This window comes from Coenobita brevimanus, chromosome 55 (genome assembly GCF_032717465.1).
Source record: "Coenobita brevimanus isolate Jiangsu-jjx chromosome 55, ASM3271746v2, whole genome shotgun sequence".
Lineage (NCBI taxonomy): Eukaryota > Metazoa > Arthropoda > Malacostraca > Decapoda > Coenobitidae > Coenobita > Coenobita brevimanus.
This window is the reverse complement of record NC_137008.1, coordinates 58369316-58388175: the sequence shown is the minus strand read 5'-3', so window position 1 is coordinate 58388175 and position 18860 is coordinate 58369316. Positions and strand designations below refer to the sequence as shown.

The following is an 18860-nucleotide window of genomic DNA, read 5'->3' as shown; positions in this document are numbered from 1 at the left end:
ATACAAACAAAGGATATGATTTAAAAAAAAAAAAAAAGGCATTTATAGATTAAGAAAATGCTGTGCCCTAATGGAAGTAAACCTTTGTTGTCGTTTGAAAGCCAGTCTTGACATCCAAATTTCACAAGAACACACCACTACTGACTGTGCTGCGAGTCACACAATCGCTGACACCTAATCGCTCGCTTCAGGGTCCCGTTTTGTTTTGTTTTTTCGGCATCTGTGACTTCTGCAATTTCTCACTCACCCAGGCCATAATTGTTTGAAGTTTTACCGTGATGAAGGTGGAACGGCTTGTACAAAACCCTGCATATAAACAAAGTAATGTTTTCGTTTTTATCCGTGTCTTATATATATATATATATATATATATATATTGATGAGTAATAATGTATATTTTTCTGTACTTAGGCAAACTAACCTTTTCTTTTTTTTTTGTCAGTACAGTACTTTGGAAAATAAATAATTTCTTTCTTTCCATGTAATCTCTTGACCAGACTTATCATTTTCCAGGCTTTATTTTCAGAGCTAAATATTTTGCTTTGCTTTCACTGCCTATTATAAATCCTGCATTAAATTACATTGGCTTAGAGGACTTGTACTTTTATTAACTATGACTTACAGCAATTGAACACAGTACTCGAAGTAGGATATTTGTTCTTGTCCTGTATTTACATTATTAATATTTTTTCTAGCTTAAGCGTTTTTAATCGCTGTCTAATGAGTTCTTTTTATGCAGTTATCGATCTGCTTTTGGTAGCTTTCACCGACCAGGGACTTAACGAACCTGGCATGACTGAGCTGATTTGCTTGTAGATTTACCCCGACTGAGCTGACACAGAAAGACTTGGAATAACCTGACACGACTTAACTGTGAACTGACCTATTTGACTGACTTGTTCTGACCTGACCTGACTCGAAACTGACCTGTGTGACCTTAACTCGTAACTGAACTTATTTATATGGACATAACTCACGACTGACCTTAACCTAGAACACTTGGAACTAACTGTACGTCAAACTGATATGACTTGTTTGACCCGGATATGCCCTGACCTGACCTGAAACTGAAATGGTATTTTTTTTTTTTTCCCCTTGAATTGCACGAGCCGGACCTGACTTGTTACTAAAAGACTTAAAACAAACTTAGCTTTAAATTGAACTGGCCTGCGTGACCCCGATTTTCCCTGACCGGACCTGGGACTGAGTTGACCTGTGATTTAAATTACCCTTTTACCTTGACATACCCTGACCAGACCTGAGACCAAAAAGACCTGAAAGTAACAACCACAACTGTTATTTTTTTTTTTACCTTAACCTGACCTGACCAACTAAAAGACCTGACACTAGGCTAAGCTGATGGGAAACTGATGACCTGACCCGACCTTAATCCTCCATGACCTAGCCTGAAATTAATCTAGCCTTAAACTTAACGACCTTTGACCTGATATGGAGCTAAACTGGCGAAATAAACCTGACCCATTTTGACCTGACATGAAAAACCCTGATCTTGAAAAAAAATAAAAAAATGATCTGACCTGAGCTGACTCGAGGTAAATGTGACCCAAGTATATTTGACCTGACTGTTACGTTAAATGTGAATTAGATCATAAACACACCTGACATCCTGATCCTGACCTAATGTGACCTGACCTGTGACCTCTCCCAAGCCATCCTGACCTGACCTGTGACTACTTCTAAGCCAGCCTGAGCTGACACATGGCCTCTGTTAAGCCAGTCTTGCTTCACTAACCCCCTCCCTCCTCTTCTGAAGGACCCCGGCAGCCCTGTGTCGTGGTGGGAGGAGGAGGAGCAGGAGGGAGAGAACGGGGTGAGTGGAGAGAGAGAGAGAGAGAGAGAGAGAGAGAGAGAGAGAGAGTTGGGTCGGTGGTAACGTGTGTGTGTGTGTTGGAGTGGATGATATTCTGTTCCTATCTGCATAAATTCAATATTGTTTTTTCTAATTCTTCACTGTTATTTTTACCAATTTATTTCTTATATTTTTTCTGATATTCTAAAACCTTCCTTTTTCATTCTTTTGCAATTCTGGCTTCAATATCTTGTTTTCTGTATACATTTACTTTTAGTAATAATCTAGGATATATATTTTTACTGAGGTGTGTGTATTTGATTTAACATTTGCGCACAACAGCTGCTTAACACGTGCCTAACACATCTCTCCTTCACATCTGTCCTCCATACCTACCTAACTTTTCTATACACATCTCTTCACACACCCCTGCACACCTGTCGCACGCCTTCCCTACACGCCTGCCTCGCACCCCTTCCCTACACACCTGCCTCGCACCCCTTCCCTACACACCTGCCTCACACACCTTCCCAACACACCTGCCTCACACATCTTCCTTACACACCTGCCTCGCACACCTTCCCTACACACCTTTCTCACACCTTCCTTGCACACCTACACAACTGCCATACACACATGCCACTACAACAATACCTCAAACCACATCCTCACACACCTACCTCACTTTCATTTGCCCCATACACCTGTCTCACACACAAAACACTGCCCACACACACCTGTCTCACACACCTGGCTGATGTGTCCTTCGCTCTTGCATGTATGGCCAGCTAAACCAACCTTCTAACCACTTGCAGGACCCTAACACAGAGAACGATCCGGAGCAGGGCTGGGCAGAGGACGAGGACCAGGTGAGAGAGAGAGAGAGAGAGAGAGAGAGAGAGAGAGAGGTGCTGACAGACAGAATAATTGAGTGGACTGATTGCGAGTTAAGCTACGTGTGTTACAGAGGGATAATCTCAGGCTTTGAAGTGAGTCAGTCCCTTCAATATGATCACGTGACTTGCTTTTCATTTTTTTTCACGCTGCCTACAAATGATTTTACTCAGATTATGAGAGACTTCGAACTGGAGGGATAGAAAAGTTGAACTAGTAGTCTAGTCATTAGATTATTTGATATTATGCTCTGTCCACTTGTGTGTGCGTGTGTATGTGTGTGTGTGTGTGTGTGTGTGTGTGTGTGTGTGTGTGTGTGTGTGTGTGTGTGTGTGTGTGTGTGTGTGTGTGTGTGTGTGTGTGTGTGTGAGAGAGAGAAAGAGAGTCGCTTATCACCATCACCCACCATAACAGTGTTGCATCTTGTGTTGCAGAAGGACAACCCGACCCCATGGCGGAAGGAAGGACAGGGCAGGGTAAGCCAGGGGTGTTGCAGGGTGTGTTGCGTGTTGAGAGTGTGTGTTGACGTATTCTCTCTCTCACACTGATGGTTTTTGTAATAATTTCTATCTGTATTTTTTGGTTCAGGTGTATGTTTGTGTTTGTTAAGTGTTTTTGTCCGTTTTTTTATTGATAGGAGTGTTTGATATTGTTTTGCTTGTTAATCCAGTGTGTTGAGCTCTCCTGTGTTGTGCACTGACAATTTTATTTATGTTTTCAAATTACTGATCTTTTTTCGAAGGTCTGTGTTTTATGTTTTGTGGAGGCTCTGTTTTTATCTGTGCTGCATGGTGGTTGTATTTTGTGTTGTTTGATTTTTGTGCTAATTGTATTGTAAATCTTTATTGCTGGTTTAGTCTGCTTTTATTTGCATGGTGGTTGTATTCATCTGTATTGTGCTGCGTCCCGTTCATGTTGTTTGTGTTGCATTGTTATATCTTATGTTTGTTTTGTATTGCTTGGTGTTTGTGTTAATGTGTTTTGTGTTGTGGTGTATGGTGGGTTGTGTTAATCGGTTTTATGAAGTGTGATGGTTGTGATAATGTTCTGTGTTGTGTGGTAGTTGTGTTACTGTACTTTGTGTTGAAGCTGTTGTGTTAATGTGTTGTGTTGTATGATGGACGTGTTAATGTTTCTTTGTTCATTGGTTGTTGTGTTAATGTGTTGTGTTGTGTTGTGAGGTGGCTGTGATAATGTGTTGTGTTGTGTGGTTGTGATAATGTGTTCTGTTGTGTGGTTGTGATAATGTGTTGTGTGATGGACGTGTTTATGTGTTTTTGTTCTTTGCTTGATGTTTTAATGTGTTGTGGGGTGGTTGTGACAGTGTGTTCTGTTGTGGGGTGATTGTGAATGTTGTGCTGGCTGTATTAGCGTGCTGGTTGTGTCAATTTGTTTGTAGTTTGGTAGTTGTGTTAATGTGTTTTTATGGAGTGATGCTGAGTTAATGTTTTGAGGTGACTGTTAATTTGTGTTTGTGTTGTGTTGTGGCTGGGATGTTGTTCAGATCAGTATTGTTCGTTGTGTGTTTTGCTTCCTTGGTTTTCGCCTTTTACGTACTTGTGTTGATGTTGTTTTGGACATAATAAAAGTATGTATTTCTGGTACTCCATTGTGTCGCTTGAGTTGCCATAAGTGCTGCCATATTGTTTAAGTTGTCTTGTTTGAGATTATTAGTGATGGCTTGTATTTTTGTGTTAGATTTTGTTGTTCTTGTGGTTCTGTTGTAATGTTTAAGTTATTGTTTATGACATTTTAGTTACGGTGACTTTTTTAAATCACACTACTTGTTATTACTGTTGGTGGTGTCATTATTTTTCAGTGATTGTTACTTTATCAGTGAGCCGTTATTTCATTATATATTATTATTATTAATATTATTATTATTATTATTGTTATTATCTACCACTTCGAGCCTAAGTGGTGGTCAACAGTTTGGTAGACGTGTTTCCTGTGAATTGTTTCATTAGAATTTGACATATCGGCCTGAAGCACCATTTTCGAACAGATGATGCTCTCTTGAAATCGTTCGAAAAGGTTTGAGTTCGATATAATGCGAATTTTAATGAAACACAGTTATTTCACGTGAAAAATTATAAGTACAATGTTGTTACCATTTAGGCTTGAAAATGGTATTTCATTATTGGGGATTATTTCAATACCAGTATGTTGCTTTACTTTCTTTTGATTTCATTCGTCTCTTGACACAGTCCTAAATTATTTCAGTGGCTTATTCTAACAGATCTTTATTACCGGAACACTGAGGACCGTTAAACAGCCTCGCTCCACATCCAGTCTCCTTATTTACCATACTTTTTATTTTAGCTTGCCTAACGCCAGACAATTTTGTTCAACTGAGGAGAGATCCGTCGGGGTAAAGAGTTTAATGGAGGAAGTTTGTATTCGAATGAGGACTTCCTTAAGTTTAGTGCAAAAAAAAAAAAAATGAGGAAAAAGAAAGGAAGAAAGGGAGGTAAATTCGGCAGAGAATGGGTTGAGGTGGAGTGAGGCTGCCGGTACGGTGTGTGATTGACCATTACCTCTACTACCTTGACCCTAACCATGACCTTACAGGGCGCCAGTCCAGGGGGCAACCACCCCCCTCCCAACCACGGCCCCCCTCGACACACATCCACCCTAGTGAGTATTGTCGAGTAGGGGGAAGTAAAGGTGTGTTAGATTATAGAGGGTAGTTCAGGAGTGGTTACAGTATCGTGGTGGTTGTGACTGTCCTTTCGTAGTTATAGGAGTGATAAAAATTGTGGTTGTTGAAAGAGAAAGTTGTTAAATTTTGGGGTGGATCTGGATCCGGATCCAGAGTATCGTGCACAATATCTCCAAAAGTTTTCGATGGAATTTTGTGGTAAGATGGGCCATGGACCAAGAAAGGGTTGCTTAAATTTGGGGGCTCATCCGGATTCGGACCCTATATCCACGGATCTGTTAGCAGGATTACTCAAAAAGTTATGAACGGATTTGGATGAAACTGTGGAAGGGTGGGCCATGGCCCATGGGTCAAGGAAGAAATGATTATATTTAAGGACGGATCCTGATCCAGAGTATCCCACACAGTATCTCCAAAAGTTCTCAGTGAATTTCAGTGAAATTTTGGGGAAAGGTTGGCCATGGACCAAAAAATAATTGATTAAATTTGGGGGCAGATCCGGATCCATTTTAATGGCATTGGCGTTGGCGGAGGTATGCACTCTCTGAGTGCTTTCTAGTTTAAGTTAGTCATTCATTTGCAATCCACTTTGATCAAGTTTGCACGATTATCTAATCATAAGTATAGTATAACCTGTTAGATGACGAGTTTCCCTGGCCCCCATTCCAGGTGGCACAAGAGGTTTCGTAGCACCTCTTCCTTTGCGATTTTTTCTGCATGGTAAGCCCTGTCATTCTCGTGCATACTTCTTGTATCGTTAGGGTTTTGACACAGTTTGCAGCAGTAACATACAAGGGGATATTGAGGTATGATAATCAGAATAAATCGCCGAAGAAGAGGTGTTATGGAATCCCCAGAGCCACTTAGAGTACCGGTACGCCTCCCCAAGCTGAAGTTGCTGACAAGTTGGTAAGAGTAATAAAATACTACGACCTCCGATGGTGAAAGAATGAAAGATTGTGAGGTCAGTGCTTGGTAAGGACAGGTGCCATTAGGTCTTGTCTGGGCCTCCTCTCGCAGGAAGCGGCGTCAGGGATGGATTGATTGATGCACAGGTAGGTAGACAGGTAGATACATGTTAAACTGAATGATGAATGGATGGATTGGCGGAATGGTATATGCTGTAGGTGAATATTGAGTGTGGATTATCGTGGATTATATTTTTATCTGTATTCCTTGTGGCTTAGGAGGATTTATAACTGCTTTTCCTCTGCGATTTATTTTGCCTGTTACACTAAAACATCACTCTTTGTTACTGATACAGCTTTTGTCGACAGTCAAAAGGATAAAAGTAACATGCAAGAAAATGTTACTGGTGCACTTGGTTATGTTACTTATTCAAAGTGTGTTGATATTAAGAAGATAAAATAATATAACACGAAAATATAATGAAAGGGTAACAAAGACGCACTATTATCTATCCTGTATCAGTGAGAATACAACCATATTGGCATCCATTCTTCAACTTACACCGTGACCCATCCTGACCTAACTTGACCTTGCAGACCTGGACCCCCGCACGACCCGAGGACAGCCAGAAGCCACAACAACAGGTAAGGTGGATGCTGGATGGTGATTAGCTTTGCCTTGCCTCGTGTCCACAGCTTCTTGATCCACGGTTAGCCTGATTTTTCTCATGCTACTGTAAAAATGCCATGTCCAAAGCAATTATTGTACCTGCCAATACTATTATACTGACTACTACTACTACTACTACCACCACCACTGCCGACACTTCGTTCCACCACAATACCTACTGTACCACAGCTGTTGCCATTACTACTGTACCAGAACTACCATACCAGCCATATATAAAATATGTAATTATTATTGCTATCTACGTAATTAATTTACAACATTCACTGAGCTGGCACAATTTCCACTACCACGGCAATTGCCTAACTGCCACAACTGCCTACTACCACAAGTGACAACTTTCGTAACCATCACATGTGTCACAAATACCAAAACTGCAGCCACCATCACAATCACTTCAGTTCACACACCGTGTGCATATTCATAAACTATCATAACGTCATTAAGTTCACTGTTTTACTAATCTACTGCTACTACTACTACTACAATAAGAATAGTTCACTTTGGATCGATGGACTATGATAAAATTCATTATAAATGATACATTAATGTAAAATCAACACTTCCGAAGTCTGAATGTTAGAGTGATTGAGAGGATGAATGGTCAGGATGAGAGAAATTTAGGAATATGAGCAAGAAAAAAAAAAAGGGTGTGTGTATGTATGTATGACAGGTAGACAGACAGGCAGACAGACAGTGTACAAAACAGTGACATTTTGCATGAGAAACCAACAAGAAACAGTAAATGCGAATGTCAGAGAGAGACTGCTACCAACAAACACCCATACGTACTTTAGCCCCATCACCAAGGCCCCTGCCAACTTTACTGGATATAAAGTAGCTAGAATTTCCATCTCAGTAAACTATTATTATAAAGCATTTATTATTTTTTGATCACCAGCGATTTCTTTCCACAAATCCTATATTTCTTTATCATTTACACAGTCTATATTTGCTTATTTTAGTTCTGCCACATTTTTATAGAACCGTATTTTCGTTGGCGTGGGTAATGTAACATTTTCTCAGTGACTTATTTTGCGGAAACTTCAATATCCTCTTGTATCAATGTTTAAAAAAGTTACGTGCAAGAGGATATTATTATTACTTTTTTTTTTTTAGATGCAAAATAAATCGCAACGGTGGAAATGCTATGAGGCCTATGATGCCAGTGAAAATACAGCCCGCAGTGCGTTCTGAGGAGTCTGGCGATGATGCCCCGTCCCCCACTTGCAGCGAAGAGAATGATATAGTTATTTCTCATTTCAGTAATACATTGTCAATATTAGCTTTGCATCAGCACTTAATTTGTGATTCCATGATACAATCAGGTATAAAAGTTCGCCTACTATTCCACTATCTCCCTCATACTTAGAACATCTCCGTAAGTTCCCACCCTAGCAAGGAGAATCGGTCATTAATGGGCAGAGGGTCCTGTCAAGCCTTGTCAGCAGGGTTTTGCCATCAGAAGAAAGTGAACAGAAGTAGTACAGTGCTATTTGAACTTTTGTCCCAACTGTATCAGAAAAATTATTTACTGAATATGGTAACGGTAAAATTAAGTTATGGTTCATCCAGTCAGGGCTCAGCTTGCAAGTTGGGGGTGTAGCCTTATTTCGCCAAGGTTAAATGAATGAATATAGTTTGGTAAAGTAAGAGTAGGCAGGAACAAACACCCAGGTCACAGCACCAGAACAACACTGTGCATGGTGTTCCTTTTGGTTGTAATTAGTGCATGATGGGAAAAATTTTGTCTTCCGCTGGCTCTGGTACTGTACATCTTATTCCGTTGTGTGTGCAGTCCATAGTCCGTCCTTGTTTTATGTTGCATGGATGAATCTCCGTATGATAATTTTTTTTGTTAAAATATTCAATCTCGATCAGTCATTCCTTTACAGTTATGAAGTTAAAAATGAATTAAGTGAGATTCCAGCCTATATGATTATTGTTTAGCGACATATTAGGTTTTGACAAGGTTTCTGTATAATATAGAGGAAATATTGACTGCATCGGTACTGGGAAAAAATATTTGTTACCTTTATTATGTATAATCACTGGAAGCAATACGAAAGAGAGTATTAAAACAGTGTACCATAATCTTATTTCAATAACCATGCCGGTACGCAATTTGCCGCCTCATTCCTCAAAGCACTGTATATTATTTGATATAAAAGATGTATTAGTTTCACAGAATTGCCAGACACATCAAACAATATGGAGAAGCCTTCTCAGGTCTAGTTTTGTGGACCTTACAGATATCGATACTTTTTGGTTGATTGTACAAATGTTCTTTATCCTTGCTAAAATTGTGGAACAAGTGGCTGGCATATACTGTAATTGGTCAACTTTTTTCATGTATGCAGTTTTTTTACTCATCCACTTTTCGATCTGTTCATTTTTTTTTTTTTTTTTTCATTCTAGCAGAAAGGAACAGCCAAAGGCTGGACGTGCAAAAATTGCCCTTGCCAATGAAAGTCGACGAGAAGAAAAGACCAAACCCATCAGAGTAACAGGTTTCATAGTGCCCTCAGTTGCGGTCAAATACCCACGTTCCGAAATTTTACTTTTTGTGTAGATAACTACCTTCGTCAGTGATGTAGATAACCTGACACCATTTGATTTTTCCAGGTGTCCATCCATTTCTTGAAGTATTTATCAGTTGGTAGAGGTGGAGGTGTGGGTGTATCTGTGTCGTAGTGCCAGGGGTCAGTGGAGTGCCAATATAGTGCCATAAGGTGCATGTTTATTGTATTCTTCCTACCACCACACAATTTTCTTCAGCAAGGGAGACAGCTGTAGTTGTGAGGGGAGTTCAAGATGACCCTGTCCACCTCCTCGAGTTCAAAATGTGTCGAGTAAGCTGAATAAAATCGTGTGATGGTTGCAAGATTAATATGTGGCCGCATCACGCTGAAAGAATGTGACTGATGTTGGTTCCACTGTTGCATCCCGATTGTTGTGCTGTGCTGGCTGTTTGTGTTGCAATGCGTGTGTTGTGTTGGGGTGTGTTGTGTTTGGGATATGCGGAAGTGGGGTGTGGTGGGGCGGACTGTATATGCTCTCCCCCTCTCCTCCATACTTTCATGCCCGTCGCTGGTCTTGTCTCTGTCGCCTTCCTTCCTTCACTCACATATTCACTGAAACATATTATTCTCTCTCTCTCTCTCTCTCTCTCTCTCTCTCTCTCTCTCTCAAATATATATATATATATATATATATATATATATATATATCTATATATATAGATATATATATATATAGATATATATGTATATAAAATACACCTACTGTACAGCCAGTCATTGTAAAAAGGTTTATTCAGTCATCATTCCCTTCTATCTTCTCCAGTCACCCAGCTCTTCTTCCATACTCACTCTTTTTGTCTGTTTTTCTGAATTACCCCATTCCTATCCAACCCCCTCTTGCCCTTCCCTCCCTCCACACCCAGATGCCTCGCAAGATCTCTGGGGAGGAGGGGAAGAGGCCACAGGAGGAGGAGAGAGGAGGCGACAGGAAGAGAGGTGTGGGAGTTGGAGGGAAGGAGAAAAATTTAAAACTCGTCATTGATCCGAAGGATGAAAAGCCACAGGGAAGACCAGGAATGATGAACAGACCCAAGATGAAGAAGGAAGGAGAGAGGGACGAGGAAAAAATCAGACAGGAGAAGGAGAAGAGAGAGGAGCTGAGGAATCAGAGGGACGAACTCAGGAGACAGGAGCAACAGGAGAGGGAAAGGAGGGAACAGCAGAGGAGGCATGACAGGGAAGATGCTTTGAGGAGGGAGAAGGAGAGAGAGGAAAGGGAAAGACTGAAAAGACTGGAAAGAGAGAAAGCAAGGGAAGAAGCTCTTAGACGGGAGAAGGAGAAGGAGGAGAGGGAGAGACTGAGAAGACAAGAGCAGGAGAGACAGAGAGAGGAAGCACGGAAGAGAGAGCAAGAGAGAGAAGAAAGGGAAAGGCAGAGAAAGCTGGCACAGGAGAGAGCAAAAGAGGAGGCCGAAAAGAGACAGCGGGAGAAAGAGGAACGCGAGAAGCAGCGTAGAATGGAGGAAGAGAAGGCCAGAGAGGAGGCACGGAGAAAGCAACATGAGAGGGAGGAATGGGAGAGGCAGCGGAGGCAACAACAGGAGAAGGAGAAACTGGAGAGAGAAAGCAAGAGAAAAATGGAGCTGGGGAAGGAGATTGACGAGGCACGAAAACGACAGCAAGAGCGTGACAAGAAGGAACAGGAGATGCGCAAGAACGAGCCCGTCGAGAAACCAAAGCGACCCCAACCTGAAGACGCAGCCGTGCAGGAGAAGGCCAGTGTGTTTGGAGTCCAGCTGAAGGAGAGAAAACAGTCACTGACGAAGGAGCAACCGCAGAGAGAGGAGGAGAGAGAATCGCCCCCACCAGGCAACATGGATAAACGCAGACTAAGCAATATCAGGAACAAATGGGAGTCAAAAATCCAGAACGAAAACGAAGAGAAGGAAAGACGGCGAAGTATGACCTTAAAACCAGGCAAGGAGGTCGAGGAGATAAAACCGGATAACAAACCCAACAAGCCAGTTAAACACGTACGGATAATGGAAGCAGATAAGGAAACTGAAATGGACCCGAAGGACAAAAGCCGCTTCCACCCGACCGACCAGCGCGAACGACGCAAACAGGAGGAAGAAGAGCAAGCCACCCTGTTGAAAACCAAACCAAGGGGTGGACGCGAATCCCCCGACGATGACAAACCACTTGCTGAGAGGCACTTCTTCAATGAGGTCAAACTGCGCAAATTGGAGAAGGACCCCAAGACAGGCGTATGTAATTTACCTGCTGGAAGTGCTCAGAAATAAACATCCGGGTCACGGCTTCCAGTATTCACGCCCCCACAATCAGTTTAATCTTTAAACTTTGGCACGCGTCATTTGAATTTCTCGTCAAAATTTGAATTCTTTGTGAATTTGTGTTGGTGTGTTGATTAGAGTGCGGTGTAGATATGTTTATAATGCATTAAAACTTTGTTGTCATAATGGAGTTAGTAGTTAATCATAACCTACTCGTTTAAATTTATATATTGTAGCCTTAACAAGAATTCAAACTCTTGGCGGGAAAATTAGAGGAAGAAAGTGACACTTCCCAAATTTTAAGGGTTCATGATCGAAACTCAAGGACACAGAATCGCTACTTTCAGAAATGATGATTGTGGTACTGAATTTCTGTAAGGAGCATTTGTGTGTGCAAGATGTTAGCTCGTCATGAGACAGTGGGGCGTGGAGTGATGTTGGCTGTTTGACCCGGTGCCTGGCCACCTCCTAACGCCATAGCTGCTGTTGCTGCTGCCTTTGACGCCATTAACGAGTCGGCAAGCTGATTTATTTTATTACTTTTCGTTGTTGTTTTGCTTTTGGCTTTGGTAGACGCATACTCAGTTTCGGCCATTTCTTCCTTTCTTTGGTTATTATTTCGCAGTTACTTTCGACATATTTCTTATTATTTTGTACTTGTTGTATATATGTTCTTCATTATTTTATCACTTTGATCTCGCAATTGCTTTCTGTATATTTCCCATCATGGAAGTGAATGTTTTCATTTGATTATCCCCCTCCCCCCTTTCACAGGTACCAACAACACTACTGTACCAATCTCAGTGGAATGTTTAAAAAAGATAGTTAACTCCTCCTCTAAACCATACACGTCATTCGAACCCAAACTATCGACTGACTAAAGCCAGATGTGATGTACAATTGGCAGTAGAAGGTCTGACGGATCTCTTGCTTCTCTGTCCACGAACTTTGGAAATCAGTCTTGTGAATCCAGAGCAGACAACACTGATGACGCTTATCTGGGACGAAATATAGGGTCATAGTAGAGGTGGCATTGGAGGCTCTGTAGTACTTCCTCCTTAGCCATTTATTTCTGCATATCATACCATAACTCTGTCGTGTAAGCTGTTTATGATGTTTTATTATCAGCATACTTTGCATCAGTAACTAACAGGATGATGCTGAAACATAATGTGCAGAGTGAATTGCCAAGGAAATGTCACGTTATCTCCTAATCCATGTCCAATATAGTCCACAGCCATCAGTGTCTGGTGCCGTTATTCTCGAGACTGATTTTCAAAGTCCATAGAGAAAGACTGAGCTGGAGAGTTGACAGTTTTCATGCCAATGGTACAGTACTTGGACTAAACCACCCCCTTGAGATCTGGTGAGGCAGGATGCACCATCCCACTATCTGACTGTTCGCAACTTTGGCAGAAATGCAGTAGTAATATAGCCTATAGACGTAGCATAGATGTAGCCGTAACATACAGTGATGTAATGTAATATCAGGCACTTTTGCAGCTAGATGCAGATGCAGTAGTAACGTAAACGAGACTTATATCAGGTACAGTATTTATATAAGTTTGGTAGGCCCGTGAGAGCTATGCAGCCTAGATGCTGTGATAACATATCCCAGACACATATATAACACAGCCTGAATACAGAAATGACGCAACCAATACACAGTAATGACGATATCTACGTTGTGATGATGCAGCTCAGACACAGTGATGACGCAACCTAGACACCGTAATGATGCAGTATTGACGCAGCTTAGACACAGACTTGACAGTTTCATGATCTAGAGGCACATGATTATTCAAACCTAGAGACTGTTACCAAAAAGTACACAGTTCTTAAAACTTAGGAATTGTCAGAGGGAGTGCAGCTTTTCTGGGATGACTGCACAGATTGCTGTCAGTAAAAGATGAAAATCTAGAAAGCTTTTACTGCTTGAGCTCCGTCCGTAGACTTGAGAAATGTACTACTCTCAAAGTGTTTTAGGTCAGAGAACCACACTCTACTGATCCATTTGCCTTAAAAATTTTCAGAGCCGAAGGAATAACCATCCACCCAAGGACTGTAACTCACGATATGTACTGCCAGAGGATTTCCATGACCGAAATTCGTGTCAGTTACCTATCTCTGTGGTTGTAGTGAGTGTCAGATGTACCATAACTACGCGTAAAGATCCACTGGTAAACAGACATGAGACAACTTTAACAATTGTGCTGTGTTTGTCACCTGTCGAGCCATCATAAACACTCAACCACTTCAGCCTGAGTACGTCATTCTTTTATTCTTCTTGCCACTTGATGGTGTTCTTTAGCTCAGGAGATGCCTCCTCATTTTGAAAGGGTTAAAGAAAGCTGTATCATACCCTTTCATTTCAAATCTCTCCTGAGATGATAAAAATAAATGTATTTACTTTTTTATAATTAGCAAGACGATAAGTCGTCTGCTTAAACCATAAATCGGAAAGTGGAGTGCAAGCCTCCAATACTGACAGTCGTTTATAGAACGCCCATGATTAGCCTGCATCTCATACAGTCAGTAGCCATACAGGAAGGCCAGAAACGTCCCATCATAGTCAGATACTTCAAAAATCATCGTCAAAAGTTTGGAGTCTGCATCACATTTCACATTTTCAGGTGTAAACAAAGAATCATGAGTTTCAAAAGACCTTGTGATTAACATGACCTGTTTAAAGTATTTGAACGCCATGGCAATGCCACTCAAATTGCAAGATTTTATACAGTTTACAGTGTCTTGAGTGATGAGCATCACAGTGGGTGAAATTGTTCATTCTAAATCTCTGCATTCAGCTGCCATCTTGCGCGCAGACCAAGGGGGCGGAGTCAGTCGTCTTTTGAAAATAAGAACTTTACCTCGATAGCCTATTTTTCTTTTTACTCTTGCTACCACCTGACGATTTGATTCAGCTTTGGAGAGACTTCTCGAGCTGAAGGAGTTAGATGTAGCTTTCATTAACCCCTTCACTAAGAGACGTCAATCCTAAAGCGTATGATAGTCTGGTGGCACTGAGTATAAAGTAAGTCATGGCATTAAAGAGGTTAACAGACATACTGACCTCAACCGCATAGCTTTTGACTGCACTGCCTCCATAACTACCAGCTGATTTATTTATTTTATTTACATTTTGTGATAACGTTTATAATGTTGATTTGACTGTGTAATTGTAAGATACTTTTCGGTGGTTTGCGGTAACTGATTTTGCATTTTACAGAAGCTGACGACCTACTATGCAGAATATCTCCAGTGTTTTCTTTTTTTCTTCCAACCTTTACATATCAGTCTTCTCTTTCAAGCTTCTTTTTTTCCAAGATTCCCCTTACTTCCAAGCTCCTCCATGTCTCTAACAAGATCCCTCCTCCATGATTTTTCCAGAATCACTGCAGGTGTCTCCATAGTCCCCTAAAAAAGGTTCAGATTCAGGTGACTTTTCATCAATCGGACCCCTCTCCTCATACATTTCTGCAGCTTCCCACATCGTTTAATCCCTTCAGGATGGCTGGGACACTATAACCTTTTCAGGGGGTTTCTTTCAGCGCGACCCAGAGAAATGTTTTAAGGAGTGATTTAACCATTGCAATGATTACAGTTTCTTCCTGGCGATGTGGGTGAATTTATTCAGCTTAGGGAAGCACCTCAATACCAGAGGGTCAGAATTCATCACGGTTAAAACTAATTTGTTATTATCTAAAGTGAGTGGATGAGAAACACAGAAAAGACTTAAAATTTTATATTTCTCTAATACGTCTGATTACACAGATCCCATCTTCAAAGGTCTCTCTGAAGATGGGTTCGGTGAAGTCCAAAGTGCAAGAGAAACAGAAAATTGAAGCTCTATCCTGTGTTTCCCCATCACTCACAATACCTGCTGATCACTAAGAATCGGTCATATTTATAGTACGTTACCATTAGCCCCGCTTAGTGGTATCCCCCATAAGGAGACATGGTGGTGTTTCTTTCCAGTCTTTCCCCTCCCCTCTGTATCACCGCCTCTTCCACTCATGTTCCTTCTCTTTCCCTTATAATAATTGCCTTTCTTCTCTCTCTTTCTCTCTCTCCTACCCTCTTTTATACTCCCTCTGCCCCCACCTGGACTGACCCTTGAACTCTCTTATGCCCACAGATATTCGCCAAACCTGGAGTAGGAGGAAAGGTACACCATGCCATATTGCGTCATGCTACCCTGTCCCCCTTTACGTTAAGTTAGGTTAAGTCTCGTATGTTTAGCAAGATTAATATTGGGTGGATTATGAATAAGTTAGGTTTTGTGAAATGTGGTCGGTAAAAATCAGAGTAGGTTAAACTTAAGTTAGACTAGGTGTGAACTAAGTTTGGTTTAAGTTATGTTGTATCAGTTTAGCTTTAATTGATGTTTTAATGATGTTTGGGTTGTAAATAAATTAGCTTGTTAATTAGGCATATATTTATCTACTCAGTGCTAATTTGATTTAACATACAGGGTTAGGCTTGCTCGAGTGAGGTTTAAATTGTCTGAGTTACATTGCGTATTATAAAGATTATTTTAAGCTTGCCAGATTATTAACATAGAAATTACTGATAAGATACCATTCTGATTATATTCTGGAGTGTCACGGTAATATTGTTTTGGAATACCACTACAGGTATGATTTTGATGCTTGTGTTAATGATCTTATGGTTGGTTATTTTTGTAAACTGTGTCGATACTGAAAAATTACAGCAGGTAAATAATATACAAGAGATCACTAAGTTACATTTAATCATTAAGGTGGTGGTGCCAAGAGCCTCCTAAGTCCACAAGAAGGTTCCTTGTTGTGATAGCCTTACAAGAATCGTAATAAGTAATCGCTTTGAGAATGAATAGGATCTGATTCAAGGCAAATGTGTGGAGTTTAAAAAAAAAAATCAAAATTAGCATCAAAACAGTGCATAAATTACAACCATTCATCCTTATAGCCTAATATCTTTCAAACCATCCTTACTATCATCCATACAACCCTTTTCAGTTATCCTTAGTCATCCATCCTCATAACTGTCCATCCTTATAACTATCCATACATCCATCACTTCTTACAGCCATCCATCCTTACAATCATCCATCCTTACAACCATCCATCCATACAACCATCCATCCTTACAACCATCCATCCTTACCACCATCCATTTTGACAACCATTCATACTTACAACCATCCATCCTTACAACCATCCGTCTTTCCTTCTGTCCATCTAGTTTTTATCTTTGGTGAGCTTGTAATAGCAGCGCCAATGCAATAACACGTATCATCAGAGTTTTGTCAGAGTTATATACAATAGTTTTATGAACAACTTTGATGAGAACCTGGTAATGAAGTTGGTGGTTGTTTTTGTTGACGTTCTTGTTGGTGTTAGTTGCAAGTGTTGTTTGAGATGTAGCTGTTTGTTTTTGTGCTGTCTTGAATGTCTTTAAGTATGATTGGTGATGTATTTGTGGTTCTTGATATTGCTGTTTTTTTCGGTGTAGGTGGTGATGTGTTTTTGTGGATTTTGTTGCAGTTGTTAATTGTCTTTGTCTGGCAGCTTATTTATTGTTTTTACAGGTGTTGTTTTGTTGTTATATTGCCGTTATTGTTCCTGTTATTGCTGGTATTACTGTATGTTGTTGTAGTTCTTGTTGATACTGTTGTTGTTTTGTTATTATTATTGGTGTTATTGCTGTTGTACTGTGACTGTTTTTGGTCATGTAGGTGTTATTGTTATTGTTTGTAGTGTGGTGGCTATGAGACCTGAGGTAGTAACTGTGGTGGTGTGGTATTGAGGTGTTGTGGTAATTGTGGTGTGGTATAGCCTGTTCGAGAAGAGACGAGTCTTAAACTTTTGATAGCTGGCAGTTGATTGGTTGCCCGAATGGATTCATTATTAACGACACACTAAATTATTTTTATTATACGGGTTACATAACAGTTTGATGATAAGATTGTCCATATAAAATATTTTATATAGTTTTCTGTATAGATTAATTTAAAAACGGGGCCTTACAAAGCTTATCAGATGGCCTAGATACGTGTGAAATTTTTAATTCTCGGGACAAATCAAAACAAGTCCAGGTAGTTTTATGAGCACCTGTACCTTGTTTTTTTTTCCCTCAAGTTCAGGTAAATTAATGAAAATTATGTCGTTATGGCAATAGTTTGTAAAATCTAACCTAGTAAAACATCGGAATTCCATTGAAATATGACGTATACCCTGAATTTTGATGAATGATAGCATGGGGGGTGGGGGGCAGACCGCTCGTGGGATGCTTCACTTAACTAAGTGGACGGATATTCGAATTTGCCTAAGAGCGTTTTGCTGTCGCATCAGTTTGCTATCTACTTTCTTACCATCACAAAGTTATCTCTAGTTTGAATATCCAGTTACAATTTACCACAGAGCTGAGATAAGGTATGGGTTGCGGGATATTTCAAAGTGACAGTGGCATATAACTTCTTCACCCGTGTCTACCAGCCATTTTTCATTGGAATTCTGGTATTTTGCTAGGTTAGGTTTTACATTATGTCGCAGCAATGACATCATTTATCCTAATTTGCTTGAACTTGAGAAAAAATCAAGATACTCTTAAACATTTACTGTGCCTGGACGTGGCTGATTTGTCCCGAGAATTCAAAATATCACACATACCTAGGCCATCTGATAAACTTTGTAAGGTTCCGTTTTTAAATTAATCTATGCAAATAACTATTATATAATTTTTTTATTTGAGCAATCTTATCATCAAACTGTTATTGCAACCCTTATAATACAAAAAAGGTGTCGCTAATAATGAATGCACGCGGGCAACCAATCAACTGTTACCTTTCAAATGCTTAAGGCTCGTCTCTTAGGTGAAATCAAATAGGCTATAGTGAAGTGATAGTACGGTAACTGTGGTGATGTTTGTAACCTTATACTGTGGTGGTGTGGCATTAAGTGATGTGGTACTGAGGGGTGCTGATGTGGTGGTAACTGTGATATTGCTTGTAGTGTGGTGCTGGTGAGGATGAGGAGGAGGTGTGGGGCACGCCGAAGGAGTCATGGGTAAGCTCTTGTCCTGCCCTACTCTGCCCTGTT

At 40.5% G+C, this 18860-nt stretch overlaps 1 protein-coding gene across 11 annotated transcripts in view; it reads left to right on the top strand.

Moving 5' to 3' along the window:
- Positions 1-18860, top strand: part of sals (sarcomere length short) — a 105256-nt gene that overhangs the window by 52972 nt on the left and 33424 nt on the right. For 7 of the 11 annotated variants that reach the window (XM_080273560.1, XM_080273559.1, XM_080273557.1 and 4 more), the window contains 4 exons: positions 3139-3180; positions 5276-5341; positions 6872-6919; positions 10408-11751. In XM_080273560.1, the coding sequence (XP_080129686.1) occupies positions 3139-3180; positions 5276-5341; positions 6872-6919; positions 10408-11751 (1500 nt within the window). The remainder of the gene's footprint in view (positions 1-3138; positions 3181-5275; positions 5342-6871; positions 6920-10407; positions 11752-18860) is intronic. The other 4 variants (XM_080273562.1, XM_080273561.1, XM_080273566.1 and 1 more) reach the window with 3 other exon arrangements.